This window comes from Cololabis saira, chromosome 3 (assembly GCF_033807715.1).
Source record: "Cololabis saira isolate AMF1-May2022 chromosome 3, fColSai1.1, whole genome shotgun sequence".
In the NCBI taxonomy this organism is placed as follows: Eukaryota; Metazoa; Chordata; class Actinopteri; order Beloniformes; family Belonidae; genus Cololabis; species Cololabis saira.
In genome coordinates, this window is record NC_084589.1 from 17953532 (window position 1) to 17980457 (window position 26926).

Sequence of the window (26926 nt, forward strand, 5' to 3'; positions counted from 1 at the left end):
TTGCAATGTCACAATTTAGTTACTTTTAGACTAACATGCACAACAACAAAATCCTTAATAACTGATGATATAAATTGGGAATTAAAAAAATAGTTACATTAATCTTGTATTGATGTCAAGCTCTTTGGGCATTTCTTAGTTTTTTTTGTGTCCCTGCAAGTCACAATTACAGGGTTAAGAATGTGCTACATACGACTCCTGCGGCATCCCTGCAGCGCAGGGTGCAGGACAGCTGACAGCTGGATCACGCGAGGTGATCCAAGTGTCATGCGTGTGTCATGCCACTCTTGAGCAGCCAAAAGTCCCAAGGCTCAGCGGAGAGCTAACTTTGGAAACACAAACAGCAGTTTGATTGATGTAAAGTTTTAAAAGGGGCTGAGGGGGTTCAAAGTGAGCCCTCAAGACCAGAGGAAGAAGAAGGGAAAAAAAATAGTTTCCTGTGGTGATCCACCAGTTTTCTTTCTTTTTCTGAAAAAAAACTGTGTCTGTGGGAACAGCAACAGCAGGAACTACAGGACTGCAGGCTAGTAAATATCTGCATTCTCCATTTGCAGCTACCAGCTTAAACTCAAATGTCATCTTTGAGGAGCTTTTCCCGAAAACGTGTCAGGTAGCCGTATCACGAGTGCCTGTGAATCACAGGTGGTTAATCTGTAGGTATTAATAGTGACAGGTAAGCTGGAGCAGCTACTTACAGATAGCCTGGGGAGCTAAAGAGCTATATACCAAAGGACACACGGTACATACGAGGCCAGACAGAAGGCTAAGAACGGAGTAAGGCACTTTTAAGAAAAGAAAAGCATAAAACTAAAATGCAGCAATTATTAAAAAAGTTGAAAAAAAGAATCAACTATAAGTTTTTCTCTCCCTTCTGGCTTAATAAAACAAGCCTAATGCTTGCTGTGAAGACAAGATGTACTGTACATTAAAAGCAATAAAGTTGCTCAAATAACTTATACCTTGAACAGGTCAACAGCTCATCTATCATTGTCAGTAGGTGAGACGGGCCCCCTCCAGCTAATGAGGGAAAATACATTCTGACCTACTTTGGCCTCTGGAGGGGATGAGGAGAGTTGTTTGCACACAAAGGAACAACACCCCCACCCCCAATCACACGCCTGGATGTAACATTTGTGCGTCACTATCAGTCATATGATCACAAAAACAAATGTGTGTATCACCATCGAGCAGCCGAGGCCATGTGTCATGTTCCCTGGCATCAGGCAGACAGCTTGATGACACTCACAACTTGCAGGGTGAGGAAGCAGGCACGCACAGGATCTGAGGCAATAAAGCTTTAAACCGGGAGGCAGCCACTCAGCATGTCACTGTTTAACACAGAGTTCAGAAAACAACGTTTCTGATACCCAGAAAACGCACGCCGGTCACAGTCCACTTGGCCTTGCATTATTCCAGCGACATCAGCCTAATTTAATTTGCTCATTTGCATCCGTTTCTGCATTTCAGGCCTGAGACACAATTTTAAAAGAGCGGGTTTGGTGACAATTTAAGTGGTCGGTGAGAACGTTAACGAAAATATTCTGTTGTTGCAAACCAGTAATGTCAATGGGTGATTGTAATGAGGAGCAAAGATGGACAGATGATCTTCACTGTCTTCACACATGTTCGAAAAGAATAATTTCACTGTTTAAAAACAATGTAAGAAATAACCTTTAGCGAGCACTACACTACAGAGCTGCACTCTCAAATGCCATTAAAAATGTAACCATATATATGAAGAAAGGTTTTGTTAATCTTGTCCGGAGGCGGCATTAACATCTCTGGAAAGGACCATCACACAGTGGAAATGGACTGTGGTCGGGTTTTTTTTTTGAAGAAATGGGCATCATGTGCTCCAGATCAAACATGTATTGGACCATCCAAATTGTAATCAGGAACCAGTCCAAAAGTCAGCTTCTGTGGTGGTATGGGGTTGCACCAGTGCCCTTGGCAAAGGTAAGTTACACTTGTGTGATGGGAGCATTGATGCAGAAATGTACACTGGGATTTTACAGCAGCACATGCTGATATCAGGAGGACATCTTTTGCAGACATGTCCATGCATTTTTCAACAAGACGATGCAGAACTGCAGTCTGCACGCGATACGAAAGCACCACAGAGGAAGAGGAGAGTACAGTTAACGGTCTGGACTTCCAGCAGTCCTGACTTGTCCTTAGCAGGGAATGTACGGGGAACTTTGAAACACAAAGTGAAAGCAGAAAGTATGGGACTATATAGGAACTGAAGACTTTTATTTCTTTGGTATCATCAGTGGAAAAAAGCACAAAGGGATAAAAAGTTTGCTGTTCAAACATTTAGTCGACCAGAAAAAACTTGAAATATCTTTAGTTTGTACCGTCTCTTTTTTTTGTGATACTTTTCTGTCTTTTGGTCATGGGCCATTTTAACAGCACACAGACACATCTGTCGTCAATGAGAGTTTAGCAGCTGTTGCTTCCAGTCACCAAATACAGAACCATATTTCTCTTCACTGTTTTGGACATTGCTGGCACATGTAGCGTAGATTTGAAATCTAGGTGTAAAGTTCACAGTCCCCTGAACTTCCATTTCATCATCTTGTGCCTGGAACAGAAGTTTACATAACAAAAAAGTCATGGACACAGCAGCAGCAGATAAGAGCATTAACAGATGGCAAACTGGGGTTATGCGATAATCTATAAATGTAATGGGGATTAAAAAAATAGCGTGTGACCAAGGAATTTAAACTTGTTTTATCGAGCAGAAAGGATGCTGACTGTTGTAAAACACCTCATTCAACAGCAAAGGCTTTAACGAGATAAAGCTTTTCTTTTCAGAAAAGGTGACTGTCCTGAATCCTGTCGTCTTAAACACTATTGATGCAAAAGAGAAATGTTTCTTAAAGCAAAATTATTCAAACTTCCTGGTGCTTCGTGGTTTTCTATGTGAGCTCCATGGTTGCAGTCCATGCATGGATTCCACAGTAGGACTCCCTGTACTCCCCCTCCCCACTCACATGGTTAGATCCTCCGTCCTCCCTTAATCATCCACAAACAGTGAAACATGAGGTTTAATACAGCCTGATTTTCCAAGCCACACTTAAAACGGTAATAAACTGTGAACGTGTCTAGTCTGGTGAGAATCTGTAGCAAATCTGTATTGAATATCGTTGATCATTAGTGAGCGAGACGTGGCCAAAACGAGACCAATGTACTGATGGTTGAGCCATGTGGCTCTCCTTAACCCAGGAAACTAGTCTGTGCTTTTATTTTAATTCATCCCCTCTAGCTCAAAGCAAAAAAAGAAGGAGCTACTTTCATGTAGAAAAGACTAATGTAAGGGTTGGACGTATACAGTGCATCAATTGAACACACACCTACACACAAACACATAGGAGGCACACAATGGGAATCAAATGCCTCTGATTACAAGCCCAGCTGAGGCCTTTCCATTGAAAGGGATCGGTGGGAGTATCGCCAGAGAAAGTACACTGTAAAGCGTGGCTCGGCACTGTGAGTACAATACCCCCGGTGACAGCACACACACCCACCGAGGGCCGAGCCTCCAAAAGGGGCGGGAGGGAGTGAGAGGGTCTAAAGAAAACAAGGGGGGGTACAGGAAGGGAGAACAGACTTTGAAAGAAAAGAAAGGAGCGATGAGAGGAAAACAGGGAGAGACTGAGGCGTGTTTGAGGGGAACCATGGAAGCAATAAAGGAAGACTCGATTATTCAAATGGAATCCGTCTTATTTTCCCACAGTCTTAATTTTAATATGTTTGTGGCCTGTCAGCTGCTATGCACCGTGCTGATCTACACTGAAATATTCTCACAGTGTCTGACACATCCTTTTAATCACGGTGCTGTACTTCTTTATTCAGCGCTCTCTCCATTTGTTTGCAGCAAGCCTCTTTGTCGCTCAACATCCTCAACACCTGTACGCACTAGACTCTAGATCTCCCCTCGTGGAGAAAGTTCTTATTGGGACTCCTCTGTCCTTGCTGACTCCATTTCTCCTTGCTGCAAGCAACAGATGTAAAGCTCTGTTGGTAGTTCAAGCCCCAGTTCTACCAGTCCACATCTGACACACATGGAGTCATCAGCGTGTGACTGCGGATGAGATTCAGAAGCTGTTTTATATAATAAAAAATGCTGAATGAATGTGGCCTGTAATCCAAAAAACTTTGAGTTGCTAATTGGAGCAAAAAAACTCAACGTCAAAGTTGTCCTTGTACAGCAGATGCCAAATGGTACCAGTGTAAATACTCTACATTTACATAATAGTCTATTCCATGTAGGCTCTCCCCCTGCAAAGGTGAAATCTGAATTACTGGAAAATGTAGGTCCTTTTATTTGCACACCTGAGGTCATAACTAGTTAAGTTACACAGCAGTGCCATCAGATTATCACTGCATTGATACGATGGATGGGATTTGTTACTGAATACTGAAACCTTTTTTCAGTTTTCATGCTGGTCTTATGGTGGAGTTGATGAAGAACTCTATCGAACATCATTCACACACACTTTGAGGGTGTAGAGGCACTTGAGATATTTTTATCAATAATCTTTCAGCTGATTGGCTGCATTCAGCTTCACATTAAGGTCAGGAATAAACCAATAACAGCAATGCTGGTCTTTTATTCTATTTCATTTTTTGCAACAAGACAGTGAGGATGAGCCATATTTAGAATGTTTAGCTAACATGATGATCTGGGGTCTTTTACTTGCGTCGTCCATGAACACATGGCAGCGCCAAATCCAGCGGCATTACATTTTTAAGTCTGCCGATGATTCAGTGATCATCTCACTACCTGAAGACCCTGATCATAGCCTGCATTAGAGGATTTCACTGTCTGCTGTACGTCATCCTTCTTAGGCATAAAAGTATCTAAAACCTAAGAAGAGGATTGTAGATTTAAGGAGAAATCCTGAGGTCATCCCTCCAGTGATAATTCCTCCCCAGGCTGCTGAGCAGGTGACGGTCTCTGCTATGCAGTTGATGACATGCTGAGCTTTGAGCTTCAAGCTTCAGGTGGAGTCTGTGTGCAGGGAATCCCATCACCGAACACACTTTTTTGTACTGCAAACTTCATGATTTCAATGTCAATTCAACCTTCATAAGAATGTTAAAAACAATGTATAAATAAATTAAAGATGGACTGATCTAAATGTTGGCCAAAATTAAAGTATAAGTAAGAAAGCTTTCCGATAACATCGCCTCCATTACTCTGAACTACAAGCAGGAAATGTGTGTGAACGTTCGCAACAAGCGCCAAACATCTTTCTTCTGCATTGAGTCTCATGTTGAAATAAGTTTTGTTGCAGTTCCTGGGCTGACCGCTAGACACTGGCTGCAAAAGGGGGCAAATCTCTTATTGACTACCATGTTAAAATGTCCAACTTTAGATCAGAAATAAACATATTTACATTCTGGTTAAAATAATTATTTCAGTCTCGATCGTTTGAGTTCACACCCATGACCACTCTGATGAGATGGGGGTTAAACCACGCCAGGAGAGTTTAAATCAAGCGGTACATTTCTTTGTAATATAATTGACTGGCATTCGGCTGGAGGAATCGGTGGCCCTTATCACTTCCTCATGGGTAATCATCACGCTACCACGCAAAGCAACCACCCGTTTGTATGAACCTTGTGTCGGCTAAATGCAACAGTCATTGATGACATGTTACATTTTATACCCAAGGTTCGGCTGAAGTAGCTGGGAGCAAAGCTACCTTTGATTGACATGCCGTGGGCGTGTTCTGGTTAGCTTGCTGAGCAACATGGCTGGGTCCCATGAAAAGAAAAACTTTTCGCTTCAAAACCGTGTGGGTCACGTGACCAAATGCTTGGTCCATTCTTATATACAGTCTGTGGTTGAGACCGTTTAGCTTCGCTTGTTCCCAGCCGCCCTGATTGTTTGTGCCTATGTCTCGTCAGCCTGTGTGAGTATAACTTGTCTTGTCTTGTCTTTCCGTTTCTCCCTGCTGATCTGTCTATTTTTCTATCCGTTCGACCATATAATCTTTTATTCTGTCTGTTTGCCGATCTACCCGGTTGGTTTTTGTTTTATTTTATTTTTCTAACGAACCCTATGTTGCGTTTTTGCAGGTAGTAACGTTGTGGTTGTGTAGGTGGTGTGGAGTTATTTTAAGGTAGGAAGACAAAAGTAAAACAGCAGAGTGTGATTTATGCAGCATGAAAGTCTCAAGGGGTGGCAGCAGCACGGCAAGATTCAACACCACCAACTTGATGAAGCATTTTTAAAAAGCAATAAGTAGGCTGACTTTGTGTAGGCAACCAGCATAAAGCAGAAAAGTAAGCAACAACAACAAATGTCACAAAGTTTTATTGGGAAGCGCCAGAAAGTCCCTGCAGACAGTACCAAAGCAAGGCTGATAATGAAAAAAGTTATTGAATTCATAGAACTAGACGAACAACCACTTTCAATTGTAAAGAATTTGGGGTTTAGTTGTGTGATAAAACATTTGGAGCTTCGCTACGAGATCCCGAACCAGCAGTTAATCTCAAGTGGGTATGTGTATACTTCTAAATGCCGAGAAAAAAGTGGTGCTATTAAGCGTCACCACTGACCTCTGAAGACAACACAGTGGGTAAGACTCCAGGTCTACTTTGCAAAAACCAGTGCTACATTTTAAGCAGATTCAAGGTTGACGTATTTAATCCATTAAGGACGTTTGTTTGTACAATATACCAAGTCTCACAGTAAATCATACTCTTTCTGTGTTTTGTTTTGGCTTCTCTGTCCAGGATAACCAGAATATAACTTTTCACTCACATTGGAAAGATATTAAGCCTCCTAAATTGTTTTTCAAAGCAAAGTTGCAGAGCACTGACAAATCACAGGGGCTTGCTGGAGGTTTTCCCGCCTGTCGATAGGTAAAAGTCATGAGTACGGTGTGGACATGATGCCAGTCACAGTGACAGAATCCACACACGCTCACTCCTAAGGTCAATTTAGAAAAAACACAAAATACAAAAGTATGGCGAGAACATTCAAATACCACCCAGCTAGGATGTAAAACAAGCAGCTAGGATGTTAAACAAGAACCTTCTAGCTGTGTGGCAACAGTACTAATAACTAAGACACTGTGCTACCAAATTTGTATCAAATCATAAAAAAACAAGATACTTCCACCATGGAAACGCCTCTCCAGTTTGATTACACAGCTCATGTCGAGGCGGAATTATATCAATGCAAAGAAAATTCCCTCATTATGCTGCTGGTTGTCACCATTGCTTGGATGCATAGACTAAACAGAGTCAATCAATTCTGGAAACGCATCTATTAATATGTTTATTGGCTTTATTACAATTGTTTATTTTCATCAAGATAGAAAGTTCCCCAGCTAATCTAAAATACATCACCAAGTCTGACAAGATCCTCTGGGAAACGGAGATCTTTGCTCTCAAATGGCACATTTACTTTTATTAGTAGAGTTTCTAATAGTGGATGGGAAGACACAGTCTTTCTCTATCAGGCTCCACTTCTGGAACCAGTTATGCACTTTAAGATTAGGATTTAAAACTTTCTTTTTACAATAAGCTTATAGTTCATGCTGGCTCAGGTAACCCTGAACCGGCAGTTCTAGCTACGCTATGTCACTGCAAGTCCATGCTGTGGAGGAATGTCCCATAATAAAGTAACAACAGTTCCTCAAATCCTAACCAAAGCCCTTTTCACCTCAGTCTCAGAAGATTAACATCATTTAATTTGATGTTTTCTTTCTATGTTTTCATCTCCCCCCCAACTTATTTTCCTCTGCTTTGCACTGCTAAAGAAAGTAATGTTTGATTTCTCTCTTACAAATCCAAAGGGGAATATTTTGTTTAAAAAAATCTATTTTTTTGGCTTAAAAGGCAATATTTGGGTAGCAGAAGTCACTCAGTACGTGCACATGCAGCGATTCAAGGTGGTTGGAGATCTGATCAGATAATGACATGCAGAAGATTGGATCAACTTATCTGATTACACATGCTGTTCTGAGATCAGACTGAATCAGATTGAATAAACCACTGTAACCAGAGCATGGCTGACTCCGTGACGCTAGGTGGCGCTGTACCCGAGGTAACCATGGTAACCATTTCAACAAAGAGCCACTTCCGGTTGACCTCCGCTTAACAACAAGAAAAAGTGCATTCTAAGGGCCAATCCCAATTCTCCTTCACTCGCCCTTCTTTTCTCCACTCGCACTTCTTTTCTTCCCTAACCCCTAAAAAAGAAGGGGGAGATTTTAGGGCACTTGAGATCTAGGGCACTTGGCCCAGGTGCCTGTCCCATTTCTCCTACTCCCCCTCGTTTTCATCCCTAACCTGATCAGGAAGCTGAGAGCCAAAAGCTGTTTTAATTTCAGCTGTAGCGCTGTTAATATGGCACTTTATTAAGTTTTAATATTTTTTCAGGTATAAAGGTAACCTTAAGATCCACAACCGGGGCTCAGTTTATCCAAATAACGCCTGTTAAGAAATTTGACCCGATGTTTTCGGAGATGAGAAGAGCCGCCGCCCCCGGGGAGCAACCTCAGCTCACAGCCCGAGAAGAGACGTGTCCGCCGGGTCAAGCTGCTGCGTCAGCCCCGGGAGAGAAACTCTCTCTGGGACGCTGCTCTGTTGAGAATCACGCCGGCTGAAATAAATCATTTAGGAAGATGTTGGTTTAATAGATGAAATCAAACAGTTGTAGCTACGCCTGTTAAGAAATTTGCTCCGAAATTTAGAGATTTCTGTCTGCCGGCCTCGGAGTTTATGCCGCGTTCCATTTACCTCGGAAATCGGAAGTGGGAACTGGGAATGGCAGCCATCTTGGAATGGTAACTCGGAGGTGGTGAAGACTCTCCCACTTTCCCAGTGGGAAACCCCACTTCGAGGGGCGTTCCAGTTGAAAATTCCGACTGGGGACTGGGAAATCCCCACTTCCGAGGATAAATGGAACGCGGCATTAGGTCCGCGTTAAATAGACGCAGCCTACGGCGTAGGGTACGGCGTATTTTGTTTTTTTTTATGCCACAGTTTGCAGATTGATTGTTGATGCGTGGGCTAACGTGTCTGCTGGGATTATTTTGCGAGCTTTTGCAAAAGCGTGCATTTCCGAGGCACCGCACGGCACTGAACGTGACTCTGACAGCGAGGAATTCGGACTGGCACAGCTGATTTAGCGGAGCTCTTTAATGCAGAAACAGAGGATGAGACTTAATGGGTTTGATTCATGTAAAAACTGAAATAAAGTAGCCTACAATCAAACAAAGTTTTGCTCCCGCTGTATTTTTAAATACGCACACTCCTGTGCTTGTGTGTGTGTGTGTGTGTTCTTGTGTGTGTGCCGTTTCGGTCGGTGCGCCGTGTGTGTTTTAAATACAGAAATATGACACAAGGCTGAGGCTATGCCTTTTCACACGGCGCCCGTATGGTCGCGAAAATACAGTATTTATATATGAAATGTCAGAATAGGAAATATTTTGACGACACCCCTGAAGCAGTCACACGACACCCCAGGGAGCTACTACTGAGCAGCGTTGCGTCGTCTCCTTTCACTTCCTGGTGAATCCCCTCCCCCCGGGGGAAAACCCCACCCGGGGGAAATTCTCGAGCATGCGCAGACTGTAATATCCATGTCTCCGTACACATGGCATTAACAAGGCGGTTGCGACTGGCTTATCTAGGTGCTGCAAGCGGGTTGATGAATCCAGTCTGATCAGATTACTTGACTGACTTAAGGTGTTCACATGCAGTTTAAAAGTCAGTACGATGTGTGCAAATGATCTCCAACCAGTTTGAATCGCTGCATGTGCACGTACTGACTGTCAACTCAAAACTTCCAGCTGACACATTTCTGTTTCAAGCTGTTTTACACATTTCAAGCCATCCCATATTTTATTTAACTTAAGTATTATTATTAATTGTATTATTCTTTTTTTATTTCCATGCCAAGCTTAAAATCATATAGCTTTCACTATACCTCAAAAGTGAGAAATTAAACGTTTTTGTTTTGCGGTATCAAGACTCTCTTTTTGAGCCTAAATTAAAAAAAAAAAAAACACAAAACAATCAAAATGTATATTCATAAGATTCCAGTAGAACACATCGTAAGGTTTGAGCTATAGGCCCAAGTGGTGGCATCTGGGGGATAATTTGCCACTTTGTATTTGATGTGTTTATAGTGCCAAACAATTATACACAACACACATTTTTAATAAGTTGCCTCACACACAAAAAAAAGGTTTGATTGAAAAATATCAAAATGAAACCAAACTAGTCATCTCAGGTCATCCGCCTCTTATTTCCCTCCATTCCATCTGATCCTGAAAAATGACAATGTAATTTCTGCTCCATTTACTTCCCATTTTAGAGCCAAGCGTTTTCATTCACTGGTTGAGTCCTCACTGGCTCCCCACCCTTCCCTCCCATGCTGAGCCAATATTGTGCTTAAATCTCATGCTCCGATTGTCATGGATGAACCCTGTATGGCACAATTACATAGACAGCAGGGTTATAATCGCACCCAGTGTCCATGTAGATCAACCTTTGAACAGCTGAAATGTTTACAGCAGCAGACACCCACATATATATGACACCCCTCAGCCCCGCCCTGCAACAGTACAGAATAATAAACACAATTCCCCTGCAACCCTGTGTTAAAATGAGGGACCCAGAAGACCTTTAACTTTTTTTTATGGATGAAATGAGTCAATAATAGTGTATCTGAACTATGTCACAAAACCCTTAAAGGGGACCTATTATGGCATCTAATACTTATTTTAAACAGGCCTTGAATGTCTTAAAAACAAGCTTTTGATTTTTTTTGCGAAATAAATTAGAAATTTAGCCTCTAAACCATGTCTTTATCATCCCATTCTCTAACCTCATTATCTATGCAGGATTCTCAGTGGGCGGGGAGGCTATGATAATGAGGCTCTGTGCTGATTGGCTGCCTGAATAACGCGATACACCGCTACGAAAAAATGGCGGAAGCTCCGGCCGGCGGAGTTAGTTGTGGGCGTGGTTTCACGCATCGGAGGCCAACCTATGTAAATCACTCCCATCGTTACGTAACGAAAGGGAGCAGAATCTGAACGGCTCGTAGAAGCCACATCACACTGGACGGCTCATCCGGGCGGCTGTACAGACACTGCAGAATTTGGTTGCTTTCCTCCTTCTCTGAGTTGGCAGGCTGAGGGGAGACCACTTTATATATGTTAAAGCAAGAGAAAACGTGTTTTTCATAATAGGTCCCCTTTAAAGTATAGAAATGAATGGCCACGGATGAAGCTAATAACATAGGTTTTGGAAGTTGAAGACTAACCTTGATGGCTGGGGGAGCCCTGGTTAGCAGGCGGCTGGAAACTTGGACGAATCAGATCTGCCGGTCTGTGATTGGACGACCGGTCAATATTGTCCTGCTGAGGGAGAGAGAAGAGGAGAGTGGGGGGTAAGGGAGACAGAAAAATTTGGAGTTATCCCATTACAAAACTTTGTTACAGGAGAAACTTCAAAAATGCATAATTCAACCATTGCTTGAAATGTCAGCTGTTCAGGAAAAGAAAACTTTAATTTGTTGTTTCAGGCACAGTATTGATCTTAAGCATAGATGGCAGAACGCTTGTTAAAACTGTGCTTGGAAATAAACCTAGACCGAGGCCAAAGGCTTTATTTAAAAGAACAAAAAAGCCTAAGTGAATTTCAATACACCAGATGCAAAATATAGCTTCTTTCCCACAAACAGTGAGAGGTATAAGATTTGACTGTGTAAAGTGTAAACAGATAAAACACCACCAAACACAGTCTGTCCTGGGTTGACCCACCGGTAGAGTCCCAACAATTTCCAAGAAAGGAATTAATTATATTTCTAAGTGCAAATGCATTTAACTGGATTCCTTTCTGACATTTATAACTACTGAGGATGACAAATTATGTGTGTGTGTGTGTGTGTGTGTGTGTGTGTGTGTGTGTGTGTGTGTGTGTGTGTGTGTGTGTGTGTGTGTGTGTGTGTGTGTGTGTGTGTGTGTGTGTGTGTGTGTGTGTGTGTGTGTGTGTGTGTGTGTGTGTGTGTGTGTGTGTGTGTGTGTGTGTGTGTGTGTGTGTGTGTGTGTGTGACTGGATTCCGACACAGTGGGAACAGAACGTACTGGGCCCATCGACTGCTCACAAAAACATCTCGAGCTTCTGTGTGCTTGAGTCTTGCACTGCAGACCTCCTGTGTTGCTATAATGAAAGGGCTCCAGCAGCTGCTTGTTCTGCTCCGTTTAGAGCAGTGACATACAATAAAGTCAGATTTTATCGCACAAGACTGTCTTGTGCAATAAAATCCACGTCCGCCCAATTTCCTATTCTACATCTGTACATGTATGCATATATATATTTATTTTTATTTTTGTTCTTTACACACCTGCATTACGTTGCCTACGTTATACCGTGATGCTGCAGTGAATAATGATAACAACTATGGCCTTCATCATACACTTCTATATTTGTACTTTGCAGGAATCTTGCTTGTTTCTAGTTACACAACAAAGTACATCACAGTTTGCTTCACCTGTCCCTGGCACACAAAAATATGAAACTCCAGGTGTATTTTAGGATTTTCTGTTAATTTGATCAAATCTACCTGTTCTTGCTGACAATTATGCAGTGACATTGTTTTGGTACCTAGAAATATTAACACAAATATTCATTTTTCAGGCTAAAATGCTGAGATCATTCAAGTCCTACAGCCCTTCTGCAACTTCACAAACAAGACTTAATGAGAAGTTCAAAGAGAATCGCCTCACAGCGGGTCTTAAGCTTAAGGCAGAATTCTACTCTGATGTCTCTATTTGTTCAAATAAAAGCTTAATTGAACAAACAGGAATATTTAATAATTTTTTTGCCTGAAAATGTTTACTTTAATGTTTGTTTGTATGTCCCGACTAAACTCAGGGCAAATATTCCAGTCTTTATGGCACGGTGCTCCACTTCCATTTAAACTTCCCACTTTTTAAAAAGTCCCATTTCCGTACCAACCAGCCCAGCCACATCCAATCATTATGTCACATTATTCTATCTTTCCATTGTCTAGAGGCTTCAGAAGTCTTCGTCGACCAAAAAGGATCATTTTTATTTTCTTGGACTGACCTACTTCTAACTATCAAACTTGTCAACTAATGTCAACCATGTCAAACCTCTGACGCTGATAAACCCCATGGATGCCATGCACATTATGTGCCAGAACATGACTGCACTAGACTTGTTAAAAAAAACATAGTTGCTTATCATTTTAAAATAGTTTCACTGACAGTATAATAAATGTCATTTTTTAGAGGAGGAGTGGAGCTTGAAAAGTACATTAACTTCCTCCAGTGTTTCATCGTTAACTTGAGAACTGGTGGCTTGACATTGTTGACTTGAGGATTTAATACTACGGGAAACAGCCCTATGCATTATTTTTCACCAACTCCGCTGACTTACTCTGCATGCGATCATGTTATTGGACTCTATAAGACAATAAAAAGACTTTCCTTTTTGGACAGCTGGGGAAAAAAAAAGTCTTTCTATTTTTACCTTTGCCCTCGCTCTTTCTCCTTCTGTTTCCCAGCCACTATCACACTCTTCTACACACGAGTAGAAATGCACAGGCACGTACACACTTATACACACATGTCACATGTGTTGCTTAAGTACTTAAAGAGGAGTCAAAATGGGAGTGAGGGTAGGCCAAGTTTTGACAAAGAACATATAAGAGCCCTTTCATATTGATGAGGCTGAAAGGAGCTCTGAACAGGAGTCGGGGGGGGATTGAGGGTTCAGCCTCTTAAAAGGGGTCAGTGGAAGGCCAGAGATGGGGTTAAGACCCTAAAAGCAGGGGCCTATACGAGTGTCTAGAGGCTGAGCCTCAAACAGAAAAAAAAAAACAAAAAAAAGGTTGAGATGCATGTCAAAGCTGCACCCTCAGAAGAGTTCAGACTTAGGCTAAAAGTTATCACTGGGCGAAGAATATAACTCAATACTTTTTTTCTTTAACACTCTATGGCATCGGGGTGTGACTGCAAGGAGCATACCAGCAGAGTGCTGTTGTTCAGAGAACTGTGGTCCATGAAGAAAACACTAACACACAGATCTCGAGCTCGTCTCCCCTCTGCTTCGCCTCTGGTACTACGAGACAGAACAGAGGCGTGACAAAAATGTCCCGCCGTTCCGCCACGGGGTTACACACATACACACAACAGAGCAGCATATTGTCAAAAATGTCTTGCCTTGAAAGTGCTGTGTGGTTAGATATAATTCAGTGGAATGAGTGCACATTGAAAATATAGACATTTGACATGAATGATGATTTTTCCACAAAATATCTCATCTACACTTGTGATACTTATTCATTTATCTGTTAAAAATATGTCATGTTCTTCATCCATGTCTTGTTTACGTTTATTAATGTATTTTTAGTTTCAGTTTCAGTTTATTTTTATTTGTTAGAGAGGGACAACGTACATTAAGAAACATTTTATAAAATAAAATGTAAATGTACCCAATTGTAGCCAAAAGGCTAGTTTACATTGGCAGTCCCCCTGCCAGAAATAATAGGCTAGTACCTAGTAAAAAAGATTAAAACACAAGTACAAACACATCAGCAATAACATATAACATATATAATTCAACCCTTACAATATACACAGTTCATCCCCACATCGATAGTATACACATCAATGTTCACATCTTTTAAGTAACCAAAAAGCAAATACACAGGTCATTCTGGCATTTATGCCATTTGAATAAAATACAGAATAATGAGTGGTACCCACAAGCCATTAGCCATTTTCCTTTCCTGAAACTAATCTTTGTCTGAGTATTAACTGGCATATGTAGAGAATACAGGAAAAGATAACTGGACACCGTCAGTATTCCTGCTGTACAAATACTCACAGTCATTACTTACTCAAAGTTTTTAACTCATGGCCTCAGTTTTAACCCCTGACACATACGCGATGCATGTGCAATATTCCTCCATCATATACAAGGAAAGGCTTACGCTGCAGAAAGCTTTATCTCATGCAGTCTTGTGAGGGTTGCTGGAAGGTTACTACAATCTTGTTAATATGTAGCCTGAGATAAAACAATCCAGCTGTCTCGGACAGATGTGCTTGTTTGTTCAGGGATCTGGCAGATTTGGGGAGGCTGACGAAATGTTTACTAAAAGTTTTGTTTTGTTTTTTTTAAGTTTTCCTCTCCTACGCCACATTTAAGTGTAATGTAGCTAAGTTTCATTTGATCAGATAAAGCCAAGGATGTGCTGTTGTTCATATACTTATAATAAAAGAAATGCATTAAATGATGTGTGAATTAGTAGTACTGTCTACTAATAGTCTGTTCACTCGTGATATTTGTTTTGCTTTGCACACATACAGTATTTATGCACCAGTCATGAGAGAGAAAGAGAGAGAAAGAGAGCAAGAGAGAGAAAGAGAGAAGTGAAACAATCCCTCCAGTTTCCTCTGAATGTTATCTTAACTTGAATCCATTTTGCAGTGCTGCTGCAGTTTTATCACGGGGAAAAATCTGCCATGACCCGGGAATTTCACAGTGAATGGGTTTTCTAATTCAGCGTGTCAAGGTACGTCTGTTTTAGCTGAATGCTTTGCAAACAGCCAAGGGAGTGTGTCAGCGCATGTGTACTGTCACGCATGTTTGTCCCTGTACACATCTGTTTGCGTTACTGTTCATATACTGCAGCTCCCGCACCCACCCAGGACAAAAAGAGAGACAAAAAGGCCTAAAAGGCCGCCTCAAACCATTTGGGAATAAACTTTTCCAGTCTCTTTCCAATTTCTTTCAAGTTGGTCTTTCAAATAATAATGTATAACAAAAACAAAAAACGTATTATGCTCTAAGAATGTTTGTTGCGCCCAAGAGAAAGGGACAGGAGAGGCTCTGCACATTCTTCATGAAACATAAAAGATCAGCAGAAACATATTTATATTGTTTCTGTTTGGAAACTATGCTCAGACACAATATACATGAAAACAGCAGAATGCAAATCTGGAGACCCGTGGTCAGAATTTCTGCCACCGCATTGCTAAGCAAGTAAAACTCTTATGTTCATGTTGTTTTCTTGTTTCAAGTTTGTCATGGAAACTTCTCTTGAAAAGGAAACCAGACTTAGAGAATTGTGTAAGATCTCTATCCTGATGTAAAAGTCAAATGGCAGAAGAGTCGTTTAAATAACAAAAACACACGCACACACATAAACACTGGATACAGAAAGATGTTTTTGGAAAGAAATAACGAGAAAGTAATTTACCTGATAATTTGGATGATGCAGGAAATAATCCGGACATCTGGCCACAGCCATGCTTTACGTTTTTCAGATGTTTCGGGCAATTTGACGGGTCGGTTCAGTTTTAATTGGCAACAAACAGAGTTGAGCCTGTAGACAAACAAAAAAAGAACAACTGGCGGTCAGTGGAAAATAAGAAAAAGAAGGAACAGGAGGGTGAACTGGTCCAGCAGAAGTAAATGGAGATTCTGAGAAGACAGACGTAACACAGAGCACATCTTAACCCATCTTAACCACAGCAAACATCGACAAGAAGTAAAGAGTTAAGGAATGAACATGGACTATCAAAAGCGCAATATAAGAGCAAAGTGTAATTAGTGGAACAATGATGAACTACTGTATTTTGTCGTAAATTACAGGCTGAGTAACAGAGCTCATAGAGGATGCTTTAGAGCCTTGTTTAGTTAAAGAAATTACAACTCCAGACCAACAATTTCCTTGAATTATGCTATGTTTGAGTTTATCGTGAATAACTAAATAGTCTGAGATGTGGTCTTGGTTAACATAAGTAAGATACTGCACTTAAGATGACAGAAATGCATTTGTATGTTCTTCACAGACAGCCTCCTGGCTACATTTGGTCAAAATAACCCATGATCCAACAATGTGAACTCCAGTGTATTTGAACTTCTTAAAGCGTCTATCCTACTAACCTCTTGGCACTGCTGCTCTTGAACAAACGCCTGTAAAGGCTCACCCAAAAATACTTACAGGCATGTGTCCAGGTCTGAAGTTAGACCCTGGGATATATTTAGGGACAAGCAGCTCCGGCTTGTAACAGTGAGGGCCTTTAACGCAGCAGTTCATGACCCCTGGTTTATATTTTAAAAATATGAACTGCCGTTTCACAGACAGCTAATATTAACTCATGTTTGTGTAAGCGGTTGTTGGTGGACTGCACTTGTGGCCATGTATTTATATTAAATGTGTGGATTTGCTTCTGTATATGAGCTTCTGCATGAATGTGTGCTGCGTGTCTGTTGATGTTTACGTACAGAGCTCTCCACATGACTGCTTCTGTGTGGGCGTGCAGACTCCACTTTTTTAAAGAAATTTTCAGGGTCCCTGAAAAGCTATAATTGTGTATTTTGCCGTCTATGACTGCCAGGTGTACACCGATACGATCGCTCTGTCTGCAATAGAGCCAATTATGGCACACACTGCTTAAAACAAAACTTCCTGAAAAAGGTTATGAAAACAAAATGATTGTGTGGTTTGTTTGATGATTTGCCTCGTGGTATGGCATACAGTGGCAATCGAAAGTTTGGACACACCTATTCATTCACAATGAACTTGTAGGTGTATCTATTCTGGTAAGTGAAAACATGTGGGTTACAAAACAAGCTTCACCTGTCAATATGCTCATTAATTTGAATATAATCTGCTATAAAGCGTGTAGATTTGTCCAGATTTCGGGGGTTCTGTTATCTAAATGCTCCGCAGTGTTCACTCACACGTGCGTCTCTGGACAGTAAAAGCAAGGTAAGGACATTTACAGATGCAGACAAATTTGTTGGTACTTTTCTGTACCATGACAGATCTATGTACCATGTGATCAAACAATCCATCCATCCATTTTCTATATCCGCTTACTCCTGTTCAGGGTCATGAGGATCTGCCCGAGCCTATCCCAGGCAGGTTGCCAATCCATCGCAAAGCCAAAAATAATAATTTACTAAAAACTGACTAATGAACATTACACAGAATCATAAAAAAAAAGATTAAAAAAAACAGTGTAACTGGCCTTGGCATATTAGTTGGTACACTGAACTTGCACAACCAATCACTCCAATCAAGGGATTTTCTATAACTCGATGAGCCTTCTGCACCTGAAGACAGGTATTTTGAACCACTCCTCGTAGCTGTCTCAGGTTTAAAAGGTATATTTTCCAGACTACATGCTTCAGCTTTTTCCACAGACGTCGGACAGGATTTAAATCAGAGATGGCCACTTCAGAATAGTCTAACGTTTTTTTAATAGTCACTTTTAGTTGTTGGTGCTGTGTTTTGGGACCAAGCTGTCTCACACTGGGGAGTACACTTCACTCCAGAATGCCTTAATAGTCTTTAGATTTCATTGTACCTGCACAGATTCAAGACACCAGCAAAGCAGCTCCAGAACCTAGCTAAGCCTCTTTCACATTTCACAGTAGACGCAGTCTTCTTTTCTTAGGATGCTTCATTTTTGCATCTGTAAACATCGAGCTGATGGGACTTGCCAAAAAGCTCCAGTTTTTTCTCATCTGTTCAAAGAAAATTCTGAGAAGCTTTGTGGCCTGACAAATTCCTGTGTTGCCTTTTTATGATTTGCTTTCAACAGTGGAGTCATCTTCATGAAGTTCAGGCAGGTTGGCTAGAACTTGTGGACCCAAAATGTCATAATGAAATTTGCAACAGATGTCCCAGGACTATCAAGTAGTTTGGAGATGGTCTTACAGCCTTGTGTCACGGTTTGGTACTTCCTGTTTTATTTTGAAGCCTGTGTCTTTGTGTTTGAGTTCTTGTTTGACTTTCCTGTTTCCCATCGGCCCTGTGTCTCGTTAACCCTTGTGTATATCTGGTCTTGTCTTTCCCTTGCTCCCTGCTGGTCCGTAATGTTTGTTCCTCCGTGTTTTCTGCCCAGGTTTTTTGTAGTTTTTGATTCTTGTTTTTAAGCTCTGGTTTTTGTATCCTGTTCAGCAGCGCTTTTGGTTTTGTTTTGACTAATAAATCACTGGTTTTGGAAATCCTGCCTTCTGGTCTCCTGCATCTGGGTCCTACTCCAACCCAATCCTGACACCTTGACCTTTAACATGTTTGCCTGGAATTGTGTTTCTGATCTCTTCAGACAAGTCTCTCCTTTGCTTTCCTTTGCTTTAATTCCAAAATATAAAAATGAATTCCTGTTGTGTCCTTGCCTCATGCTGTATGTACATGTTAAAGGCTGCACTGAAATTCAGTAAGACCACACCTGATGTTTTGCCGTTGAGAGAATTTAGTACCTTTTTTAAAAAGGTGCTTTCTCAGTACAATTAATTGCAAAGAAACACGACTGAAATCACAATAGTGTGATAAAAAAGCTTTTTAGTTGAAATCTTAACTACAGCAATGTTAAGACTAATTTTGGCAACTTTCTCATCCAGTTTTATGGCATATCTGCATGGAAGCACCACAACAGAATGACACCATGAGAATAAGAACGTTAGCAGGTTATTCTGCTTGGTAAATTGGCAGTTTTATGACAGACGTAAAAAGAGTTTCAACCACGAAACATGCATGTTCTGCAATTGAAAGCTTCCCATCATTTCAATAATCCGCCCATCTTTTACTTTGTCCATCAGTAGACTTTTAGCCTGTTTGCTAATTTATTCATCCATCTTCCTCGCACACAGGGAAGTCCGATGAAAACGGGATTCCCGTAGGAATGAACAGGCAGCCAGCTGACTCACAGTTGAAAGGCATCAAAATAAATCATTGTAGATATATATATCAATAAGATTCAGAAAGATTTGAGAAGCATCTGTTGCTGTCAATTTAGGAAAGGTCATGAGGTCATTTCCAAACAATCTGGAGTCCATCATTCTACAGGAAAAAATATATATTAACGAGTGGAAAACATCCCAGGAGTGGATCCCCTCAGATTAGTAACTTCCGACTCAGCAGTGGGCCTTTTGCCAACTGCCATCAGCAACTAACCCAAGGGTCATAAAGCATTCTAACATTTCATGATTTATCCTTTAGAGTCAGTAAAGCCCCCATTAGAATAATTATTATTCCATCAATCCATCCATCTTCTTCCGCTAATTATATTTCATGAAATTGATGTTGCATGCACTAAAAACCACTACAGAAAAAAGGACTAAATGAATTCTGCTCAAAAGTGAGGTGAGGTGACAATTTTGTCTCTTTTTTATCTTCAGATTTACTGACTGAATAGGCCTAAATGAGGGTAAATCTACAACTATTCAATAAGTATAACATTTACATCAAGACTGAAATAATGTCTGTTGTTTTGTGTGTATCATCATAAATATGAATTCTGTACTGGCATTTAAACAGGCCAGAAAAGCATAAACATGGAAGTCTGGGGGCTATTTTGAAAAAATATAACTGTGGATGGATATTTACCTGCAATGTTCCAATGTCCAGATTTCAACCAGATATTTTGCTATTGTGGAACATAACAGAAACAAACCATTACTTTTTAAAACATCAATTAACTCTTTACCTTTACCTTGTCTGTGTCACTATGTATAATTGCCCTATGTGCTTTTAATCCCCCTGGGACAAATACGATTTTTTGAATTGAATTGAATTGAAATGAATTGATGCTGTAAAGAAGAGTGGGCCCCACAACGGTGTAGGAAGTTGATAGAGTTACAAAGAAACTGATTACTTCAAATTATTCCTGCCAAAGGTGCTTCATACTTATTTTTAGTCCTTTTTTAATGCTGTTTCTGACTTTTTGCATGCCAGTGATACAGTGATACAGTTATGCACTTTTATCTGAGGTTTTATTTTCCTGAATCTAAGACCTGGTAGGACCAGATCACTTTTCCTTATGTTCTGATGCATGAACCTGTATAATTTATTTTTTACATAAGAGTATTTAACAAAGCTGCCAAAAGGCTCTGCCTTTTCAGATTGTCACTAAAACTGAAAGCAGTTACAGACGTCAGAAATTGGGCTTGGAAATAATGATCAAACCATGAATGCAACCTGAACAAAGGGTTTGGCTCCACAACCAGAAGTGCCACTGAAAAGGTTGTAATGGCTGTGTGTGCATGCGTTTTTACTGTGTCAGCCCATGTGTGTGGCCCGGGTTGGTCGGCATGCAGGGACAACTTCCATTAGCACATTATTTACAGACACACAGTTCACAACAAAAACAAAGGCAATTAACATCAGTCCGAGCACTCGAAGCACCCCCTCATTAGGCACCACAGACTGGCTGACTATCCGTGGTTGAATTATGTGCCAGTTTTTCACAAGGAGTCAGGAAGTTGTGCAAGAGGGATAGATGTTAGCTAAGCATTAAACTCTAAATAAAATAGCCGTGTCTCATTGACGCTTAAATCCTTGTCAAAACACCCATTCAGATTTTTTTAGAATTACGTGTTGAACATATAATCTCACAGAGTTAAAGCTTTACTTTGCCTTTCAACATCACAGGTGTATACTGCAAATTCTGTTTCAACTGTGAACGATAGAAAAAAAGATCTCAGACATTCCATGCAGCATTAAAATACCTTGCACCATAAGACTCAAAAGGTTCATCCATGCAGTATCGACTCTTGGAGATGGATATATTGGCCAAACATATGTGCACCTGTGCCTGACTGCTCCCCTGGCACAATCAAAGCCATTTCTGCATAGGGATTAGGTTCTCTCAGAGCCCTTTGATTCAAAAACTTCCACTTGAATAATACACTGAAACCTAAGTGTATATGACTTTGACAGTGCAATTATCATCAAACAGGAAATGGGGACTTGCGGTGCAGTGACTATGCCCACCAGTGAGGTTAGAGCACATAGATTAATTAAAGTGATTTTTGTTCAAACTTGCATGAGGAAGAATGTTAGATGGACTTAAAACATAAGGGTATTATAACGCTAATCGTAGGTCATAAATCTTGCAAATACATAACAGTCAGCTCAAGGTGTTCTGTTCAACATTTGGTAGTGGAAACTTTAATTCTTCACATAACCATTTTTTTCAAGTTAGAGATAACCCCATGGTAAAAACATTTTCTCCAGTGTCAAAACTTCCCACAGCAAGTATGAGTTTCACACAAAGGTTGTTTCCGGGAGGATTTTCACACTTCTTATACGAGCTGGAAGAGGGAGTGCTGGCGTCTGTGTAGCGCACAGCTTCTACCCCAGTATAGCCCCGTTCAGTGACGCAAGTGTCAAATATACGAATGGAGCACCAACAGTTGCAATCTCAAAAAACCCGAACACGGCCAGTGCTTTGTGTAAAAGACAATCTATTCCAAGAGCTTTTTTTTCTTCCATTTTTTAAGCCACACCCCTGTAATCAAATTCTTGCTGTCAGTTGGTTCCACCTCTGTAATGCCTTTATTCCACCCAACTTTTCTGTGTGGACTGCACAGAACCAGCAACATATTTTGTTCCACTGCTGTCAGGGCCCTGATCCAAGGTAGGCAGTGAGAATTGGCAATGCAGGAAGTCTGTCATATGGATGATAAGAGCACTTTGACATCGATGTTCAAGTCTAGCCAACTGAAAAGCATGGTAAATATGCAACAAAAAGAAATATACCACTTAGTATCCAACCACAGTGGTCAGAGAAGGAGAGACTGGCTGGACAGGCTGCATTACAAAGACTCAGAGCACTAGATAATACCATTTGGGTAAATCTTCTGGGGGAAGATTGACAACAGCCTTGAATGATTTCCAGTTGTGAATAATCTTTCTCACTGTAGAACTTTCAACTCCAAATTGTTTTGGTTTTATGACCCTTTCCAGATAGTGTATTTAACACCACTGCTGATTTCCTTCCCTCCTGGCTTTGTGCTGACCCCCACTTGAATGCTAGAAACCAGTAAATGCCCCACGCATTTGCTTAGAGATCTGCATACCTGCTCTTATTAACGTCACCAAGGGAAATGACTGGCAGCATCTGAATGCAACTTTCCTATTTGAAACCTTTGAAAGCAGTTAAGTAGTGCCTAGTGTTTCTCACGTAATTATTATTATTTTTTATTATTATTATTGCTTCTTTTTTTACCTAAAAATCCTCAGTTACACAGTTACAGAGGTAGATACTCGGATAGGGGGTACCAAAAATTGGCTTGTCTAAAATTGCCTGGAAACGCAAGTTTTTCCAATTAGGCATAGCTTCCAACTAGCATAATGACGAGACACAGTTAACATGAGAAAAAAAAGACCAACGTCCATATTCGGTTTCTTTGTTTTCCTAAGAAATGTGGTGAATGTGATTTCCATTTAATGAACAGCAGTACACCATATGATACAACACCGAACTCGAGGTAATAAGCCATAAGCACTAAGAGCATTATCCAGTTAGGCCTTCCTTTACCCGAAAGTTAATGTCATTTACTTGTAAAGGGATGAGGGCATCGAGGAACCGAACACAACATAAACTTGCTGTATCATCTCCACACTGAAGCTCACACTTCTGAGACAAATAAGAGAATTCAATCTGGTTCACCACTACAGCTACAATCCAGAAATCCAAACATAACTCGTACAGTGTAGTTGTTCTTCAGCAAGTTATATGACCTGCATTCTTTGTCAGGCTTCAGGTTAATGACATGATTTGTGCTTACATCTCTAAGGTCCAGCTTTAACTTTACCAGTTGACAAATCCTGCATAAATGGTTGGGTTCTGAGGTAAATCTTTCTAGACATTTAAAGCAAGAGTTATTTAAAGTAAAGCCTGATTGAAAACAGTACAATCATTTGCCCAACAGTTCTTCTTGAGTGCAAGGTGACAGATCAGTGACTAATAAAAGACATCAGAAAAATAAGTGTAAAGAAAACCCTACTAAAGGAAATAAAGACGAATTAGAGAAAAATATAACAAAGCAGAATAAAAGAATAAATAATGTGTATACTTGTGTATACTTTACGATACTTTGAATACTGTATACTTGGAAAATGGTGAAATAAGCCACGACCAAACATGTCATGCAAAGGAGGCCCCAATTAAATGAGAGAGAGAAAAAACAAGCCTACCCGGGTTTTTGTCAGGATTGATTGTATTAACTGTCAACCTGTCGGTTCAGTCTTCTTCTATTTAACCGTCTCCCTCGCTACCCGTCTGTGTATCAACCTGTCGAATATGAGCCTGCCTGCCCACCTGCCAGTATCAACACTTGTCTGTGAGCCATTCACAGAGTCTTACATAAATACATCTCAGTACAACTTGTGCAAGATAAGCAGGTCAGTCTACTTCAGACTCATATACAAGAGCCCTGTTACAGCTGACAAAGGCGCATTTATCAGGGAAAAGGTTGTTTGACTCTAAAAACTCATCCATCACTGAATAATACTCAGTGAAATCAAACCCATGGCACAATATTGTGCCACAAACCTGCCTTTCTCCTCAACTTATTCATGAACCAAAACCACAGTGCTCAGCTGCCCGTCAACTGTTCTTTCTGTTCTTTTAATTTGTGTTCACCACAGTCAGCTTGACGTCAGATGATTGGAGTGGACACAGATTAATGCGAGGCGCTTGGGTTCTGTTCATAAATTCTGCCATCTTTGAACGCAGAGAGCACATTCGTCCATGTAGGCTCTTGAGTGAAAAAACAGATACAACACAGAGAAGTCCAGTCTCATCAAACAGCATGCACTGATTAATGGGAATGGCCAAGCATAGAATTAATGGCTTTGAGAAAGTTAAGAATGGCAGATTATGTGAAGGTGTGTGTGCATACACACACACACACAACACACCCAGAGCTTGTAAGCTTCCTTCCTAAGTATTAAGGGGTCAAAAAGGGTCTTTTTAAGTCTCAGGGGTCAAATACTGCCCTGACTTTGTTTTAAGAGATAAAAGTAAAGCTTCCTTCATGGTTTCCGTGACTGCGTGCATGAACCGATTATGACTGTGCGCGGTTCTATTCATAGTACCTTTGGGTCAACTGTGCTGAAGAGTCCAGTGCATCGGCATGTAAATCACTATAGAATATTATAGAGATGAGCATGACAGCTATTCTCCTGGAGAGTCTCCCCTGAAAACAACTGTCCATGTTGCTGCTCCTTGTCTTATTTGTCTGTTTTCTATTTTGTTTTTTCTCCACAGTGGGAGAGTAATCGATTGATCAGTATGGACATTATGTGCGTAATGTCCATACTGAGTCTACGCAGTGAGTCGCAGAGGGCCAATGAACCCCCGTGGGCATCTGCTGATGACGATGTTACCATCACATGGACCTTGAACACAGGTGTAGAAACTAGGAACCTCTAAGTGCTTTATGTCTTAATCTGCCTGAAGGAGAACTCAAGACATGCACGGGGCCGTAAATTCTACCTCACACAAAACTACTCTGGCTGGACTGCCAACTTATACTGCATGCAATCCACAGAGTCCAGAAAAGGATTCCTATAACTTACCGATCATGCTTTGATGTCTTGTCCAAAAGTCGCACTCAGTTCTTTAAGACCAATGTGATATATTGGGATTGTATATAATATGACTCTCAAAGGCATTTTTCAAAAAGGTTATTTTGTATGTAATTTAATTTTAGCCATTTATGTGAGTCATTTCATGAGAAATGTTTATCCCAGCAACACAGCTATTGTGAAAAGCAGTGAGCAGCACAGAAGAACTAAGGGGCTAATTTCAGGCCTGATAATCTTAGGGAACATTAAAATGGTGCAGATTGTTATCACAGTCAGACACTTTAGACTGAGGCAGGGCAAACTGATGAAACATTATCCATCACAGCTTGCATCTTTGATTGTTAATATTAGAGTGCTGGAATATAGTGGATTTAAGTTTCTAACATTACTGACAGTTGCAGAAAATGCGTGCCACTTCACGTTCACATATTTATGGTTTTCTGGAGTCTTGCATATGACTTTGCATTACCAAGGAAGGTTAGGCCAAACAATAAACAGCTTCTTATATTTAGAGGTATGAAATTCAACCTCAGGATTATGATGCTAATCTTGTTTCGGGTTTCGTGTGATCTGTGCAGACCTGCTGTAGCCCTGAGGGGTTGCACATGCAACGTACAGCTGGAACAAGTTTGACATCCTTGTCATCCCTGTCAACCCTGTCTCCAAATGCAAGTGTGAAAATTCCTAGAAAGACACTGCTCCCCAGGGGCACAGAGAAGCAGCTTAACTGAAGAGGAGCTGGACAGAAACAACACGGAGATATGGTTTCATCTCGTGCTAATTAGTGAGATCAAACACATCAGCTTAAGCTGTTTGAAAGAGGGTTATTTCAAGGCATCTCGATGAATCAGACGGTTACTTAGCTGGTAGCTTGTGTTTAAGGTGCACTGCAACTCAAAAGGAGCACTTGAGAAGAAAATAGTCCCATTTGTACTCAGTCTTCCGTTGTACCCGATTTAGGCTCACAGGGTTCCTCTGGAGAGCCACACAGAAATAAACATCCACACACACTCCCGCTCAAGTGACGTCAACATTAGCATGTTCTCATTTCAAACCATTGAGCATTGTTTCATGGTAACATCTGATATCCATACTTCTCCAGGAATTTTAACTCTCAAAAACAAAATAATGTTGATTTGCTTCAGGCTTAGCTTCAGTTTGTAAACACAGCTGATGCTGTCTTATGTCGATGGATCAGACTAAAACAATTAAAAACCTAGAACTACTGCAAAGACTGGCTTCATTGTTTGCTTTTCAGAGTCACAACAAATCCTTCTCTGACTGGCCAAGCCTATCTCATGCTACCATCACCAGTAAATAATACACAGAAAGAGTCCAAACCCCCTCCCCCTGCAACATAAAATCAGCCTTGTTTTATGAATTCATGATAATAAAATGGCAAAAAAATGTAAAGATTGCTTCATTTTCTGCTAAAACTGACTGTATTTCAAAAGAAATTGTTATGTAAAAAAACAATAACAATTAAAGCTGCAAGCAGCGATGAACGGGCCCTCGCACTCACGGCCA

At 40.7% G+C, this 26926-nt stretch overlaps 1 protein-coding gene across 2 annotated transcripts in view; it reads right to left on the bottom strand.

Annotated features, from left to right (window-relative positions):
• grb10b (growth factor receptor-bound protein 10b) overlaps nt 1–26926 on the bottom strand; it is a 91901-nt gene that overhangs the window by 42880 nt on the left and 22095 nt on the right. The window contains exons 2-3 of one of the 2 annotated variants that reach the window (XM_061716396.1): nt 16268–16393; nt 11300–11393 (exon numbers count right to left, since the gene is read on the bottom strand). In XM_061716396.1, coding sequence (XP_061572380.1) covers nt 11300–11393; nt 16268–16318 — 145 coding nt within the window. In that variant the 5' untranslated portion in view covers nt 16319–16393. Of the gene's footprint in view, nt 1–11299; nt 11397–16267; nt 16394–26926 lie in introns of both variants that reach the window. The other variant, XM_061716394.1, reaches the window with a different exon arrangement.